This window comes from Vigna unguiculata, chromosome 9 (genome assembly GCF_037176805.1).
Source record: "Vigna unguiculata cultivar grain cowpea cultivar isolate G323 ecotype 2 chromosome 9, ASM3717680v1, whole genome shotgun sequence".
In the NCBI taxonomy this organism is placed as follows: domain Eukaryota; kingdom Viridiplantae; phylum Streptophyta; class Magnoliopsida; order Fabales; family Fabaceae; genus Vigna; species Vigna unguiculata.
In genome coordinates this window covers 4,526,580-4,531,301 of record NC_140800.1, presented here as the reverse complement: position 1 = coordinate 4,531,301, position 4,722 = coordinate 4,526,580, and the positions used below count along the sequence as shown (strand labels likewise).

The following is a 4,722-nucleotide window of genomic DNA, read 5'->3' as shown; positions in this document are numbered from 1 at the left end:
TGCCAACAATATCACGTAATCCAAGTATTTGGCTAATTGCGGATCTTTCGCCGAGAACTCCCCGCTGTATTGACCTGTGACTAATAGTGAGTCGCTCCGGGCTGACAACCTTTTCGCTCCGATCTCCTTAGCCAACAGCATTCCTGCGATTAGCGCTTCGTATTCGGCCTGGTTATTACTGGCTTTGAACGAGAACCTGAGGGACTACTCAATCAGCACTCCACCTGGTCCCTCAAGGACGACTCCAGCTCCACTTCCCTTCTGGTTCGATGCGCCGTCAACGGATAGGATCCACTCAGGAGGAGCCGAACAGGTGGGAGCTTTGTCCGGGTCTGATGGTGTTGGTAAGGTGAGTTCGGCAAGGAAATCAACCAATGCTTGGGCTTTAATTGGTCCTTTTGGTTCATATGTTATGTCGTATTCTGCCAACTCTATGGCCCATTTCACTAAACGTCCTGTCATGTCGGGCCGTCTCAGGATTTGTTTTACAGGGAGGTCAGTCTTCACCTGAATGCTGAAGCTTTGGAAGTAGTGTCTAAGTTTTCTGGCGGAGATGATCACCGTCAGGGCTGCTTTTTCCAGAGTTGGGTACCGTTTTTCCGCTCCATGTAGCAATCGACTTACAAAATAGACGGGGTATTGTTTGTTTTCACGGTCCTGTACTAACACCGAACTTATGGCATGCTCGGTCACTGTAATGTATAGCTGCAAGGGTCTCCCTTTCTTTGGCCGACTGAGTACGGGTGGCTGGCTCAGATATTCTTTGAGTCGGGTGAGAGAATCTTCGCATTCTGACGTCCACTGGAACCTTTCGTTCTTCTTCAGGCATTGGAAATAGGGGTGGCCTTTGTCTCCACTCCGTGCGAGGAATCTAGACAGGGCTGCCATCCTCCCTGTTAATTGTTGAACCTCCTTCATGCAGCTCGGGCTCTTCATGTCGATGATCGCTTGGCATTTATCAGGGTTAGCTTCGATACCTCGTTCTGTCAACATAAACCCCAAGAATTTTCCTGCCCTAACCCCAAACACACATTTTTCAGGGTTTAGCTTCAACTGATATTTGTTAATGGTGTCAAAAAGTTCTTGAATGTCGAGGGCGTGGACTTCGTTTCCTGCGGAAGTAATCACCATGTCGTCTACATAGGATTCTACGTTTCGCCCCAATAGAGGTTGTAGTATCCTATCCATCATTCTTTGATAGGTGACCCCTGCATTTTTAAGACCAAAGGGCATTACTCGGTAGCAAAAATTCGCCTTTACTCCCATGAAGGCGGTTTTATCCTCGTCTTCCGGATGCATGCGGATTTGGTTGTACCCTGAGTTTGTATCCATGAAGCTCAACAACCCACACCCGGAGACACGATCTACGAGGACATCTATATTTGGCAGGGGATAGGAGTCTTTTGGGCATGCCATGTTTAAATCGGTGAAGTCGACGCACATCCTCCACTTTTCGTTTGCCTTCTTTACCATGACCACATTGGCCAGCCAATCCGGGTACTGTATTTCTCTAATGTGCCCGGCTTCCTTCAATTTTTTTATCTCTTCTGTTGCAGCTTTTCCTTTTTCATCGTTGAGCCTCCTGCGTCTTTGAACTCGTGGTTTTACCCGTGGGTTGATGTTCAGGCGATGACAAAGAATGTCTGGATTGATCCCCGGCATATCTCGGACCGACCATGCGAATGAGGATACGTTTGCTTGTAGGACTTGTCGTATCGCCGTCTCTGTGGTTGAATCGAGATCGGCTCCAACCCTTATTTTCTTTCCGGGAAGCACTTCTATCTCTTTCAGTTCGCCAATGGGTTGCGGGCCTTGATCGGTTGGTGGACGGGGGTCAAGCTCGGAATCCGGCCTATCTGTGATACGAGAAACTTGAGCTAGACTGTACGTGTCGCGTCGAGTTCGTAAGCTTTTTTCATAGCATTTTCGTGCTACCTCTTGGTCGACCTTCATTGTGACTATTTTTCCTTCAGCTGGAAATTTCATCTTCAAATGTGTTGTAGATACGACCGCGCCGAGTTTGTTGAGGGAGGGCCTCCCCAGTAGCATATTATAGGACGAAGGGGCATTGACCACAATGTATTTGATCACTATGGTTTTGGCTGCATGTTCATCAGAGAAAGTCGTCCTTAAGTCGACGTATCCGCGGACCTCTACTTGTTCACCTGAGAAGCCAACTAGGACCCCGTCGAAAGGCAAAAGTTGATCTCTGGGGATCTGAAGGCCAATGAATGCGTCCCAGAACATCACGTCTGCCGAGCTACCCTGGTCTATCAATACACGATGTACGTTTCGACCCATCATGATTACGGAGAGTACCACGGGGTCGTCTTCATGAGGAACAATATCCTTGGTGTCGTCTGCCGAAAAGGTGATATTGGGCGTGGGCACTGAAAACCCCGAGACTGATGTCGACATGACGGCCCGTGCGTATCGCTTCCGGGCTGACTTGGTCGGTCCGCCTCCGGCAAATCCGCCTGCTATAGTATTAAAATCCCCAAATACTGGGATTTCGTGAGGCCCGGCGATAGTTTTGGTAGATGATTCTGCCAGCTTCGTCTTCGTGTCATCACTTTTGACATATTTGTTTACGAGACCCCTCCGAGCTAGGCTTGCTAACTGCCCTATCAGAGGGAAACAGTCCTCTGTGTCATGACCATGAGTTCGGTGAAATTCGCACCGAGCCGAGGTCTCTTTCCCGAGGAGTCGACCTGTTTCTAATGGAAAACGTAGGTATTTGCTGACTTCCTCGTCTTGCAGGATGCGGGCTTTGGGTTCAGAAAAAGGAGGGCATGAGGGCTTGACAGCCCTTTTATCCGGGTTGTGACGTTGACTGTAGGGGGTGAACTTGCGATTGGATTTTTTGTAGGAGGAAGAGGTTTCCATTACTTGACGTCGGACATCCCTACCCTTGTGCTCGGGTGGGGGTCGCCTTTCCTCCAGCCTTTTCCTCTGCATTGCTTCTTCTGTTTCAATGTAAATGGTTGCCCGGCCCCTTATTTCTGCTAGCGTTGCGGCTGGTGTCCGGATGAGAGATTCACTAAAAGAGTTAGCTCGCAACCCTTTCACGAACGCTCCTACCAGCATCTCCTCACTGGGGTTTGTGAGGCCCATACTGATGTCGCAGAACCTGTTAAGAAATTGCTTCAAAGTTTCTTCCTGACGTTGCTTGATGTCGAACATATCTGCTATTTGCAGCTGTTTGGGACGATTTACTGCGAATCTTTCCATGAACATGCGTGCGAAAACGTTGAAGGAAGTGATGGTGGCGTGGGGGATCTTGCCAAACCATTTCAGCGGCGTGCTTGACAGAGTGCCTACAAACATCTTGCACCGCACCACATCGTTTCCTCCCGATATTAGCATTTGTGCTCGGAAGGCTTTTAAATGTGCTTCTGGGTCGCCTTCACCAGTGAAAGGTGCTATCTTCGGGATGATGAAATGGGGGGGAATGATTTCTTCTACGATCGCTTTGGCCAACGGATGGTTCTCGTCTTGCTCGGTCGTTCCCCTCCCAAGGAAGTTGGTGTCTTGGAAGTGGCTACGTTCTCTCAACCAAGTGCGTAGTTCATCATTACTTTTTCGCAGCAGTTCTTGTTGACGTATGGATTCCTCCAATCTTTGTCGAGCTTCTTCTGATTCCTTTTGAAGCTTTTCTTGCTCGGCTTGCATCTCCAATCGTCTCCGCTCATGGTCGGCTAGCCACTGAGCTCGTTCTCTTTCTGCTTCTTGCCGAACCGTTTCGTTTCCTCGTCGCAAGATTTCAATCTGCCGCAGGACTTGCTCTAATGAGGCCTGATCGTTGTTGCTACCTTCCGTCGCTATGATCGCCATATTTTACTCTTACTCCGCTACTATTGGTGGTGCCGGTTTCAAGTTTTACCGGGTCCCACGGTGGGCGCCAATGTTCCGGTTAGCAAACTCATATGGAATTCACTACCAGACAGATTTTTACTTCTCCTTACTTTCAATTTTCTCCTCCCACTTTAGGTCTACCCTTGGTCCTTTTATGCGGCTTCTTGCAATCTTCAGTAACCACCCCCGGTTCCTCCGGAACTGCTCCTATTTTCCAAGCGTTTATTCAGGGAATCTGCTAAGTAACCACCCAGTCTTTCGATAGTCCCTGGATTTTCTCCTTAATTTGGGGAGACTGCATCCCTATATTCCAGGGTCATCCCATAGTGAACCTTTGTTAGGTCTCGAAAAGACGCTGACCTGGTCTACCCCTGAAAGAGCGATGCTTAACTTCGCTTCTCGGGTTCAGTCGTTCTTCAATTGGCCAAGTAGATAGGTCCGAGCTAATGATATATGTGTTTAACACATCGAACAAGTCGGAATCCGAGCTCACTATACCACAACTAAAACAATCCGTCAGCTCAGAATCCGAGCTCACTATACCACAACTAAAACAATCCGTCAGCTTGGAATCCGAGCTGGTCTCTTCCCAGTACAGTTCCATAGGAACATGTGCTTAAATATATCTATAATTGATTGGTAGCATCAAAACAAAGAAGGAGAAGAACACCAATTGTGAGGTGAGAATTGAATATACAAAAGAATGAGAAGCACTTGTATAAAGATACAAAGTTCATCAAACGATATGTAACGTGTGATATAAAACAGCACATGAATCAATCACTTCTATAATAGCTTATGTGAGGCAATAATTGACACAACTTTTTCTTACACCATACACTTTTTCTTATCAGTATCTATAGAAAA

The 4,722-nt window shown here is 47.7% G+C and overlaps 1 protein-coding gene across 1 annotated transcript; it reads right to left on the bottom strand.

The window, feature by feature from the left end:
• Window positions 1-204: 204 nt before the first annotated feature.
• LOC146883468 (uncharacterized) lies at window positions 205-3,834 on the bottom strand. The gene has a single exon (XM_085666347.1). The coding sequence runs from the start codon at window positions 3,832-3,834 to the stop codon at window positions 205-207; it is 3,630 nt and encodes a 1,209-aa protein (XP_085522473.1).
• Window positions 3,835-4,722: the final 888 nt, after the last annotated feature.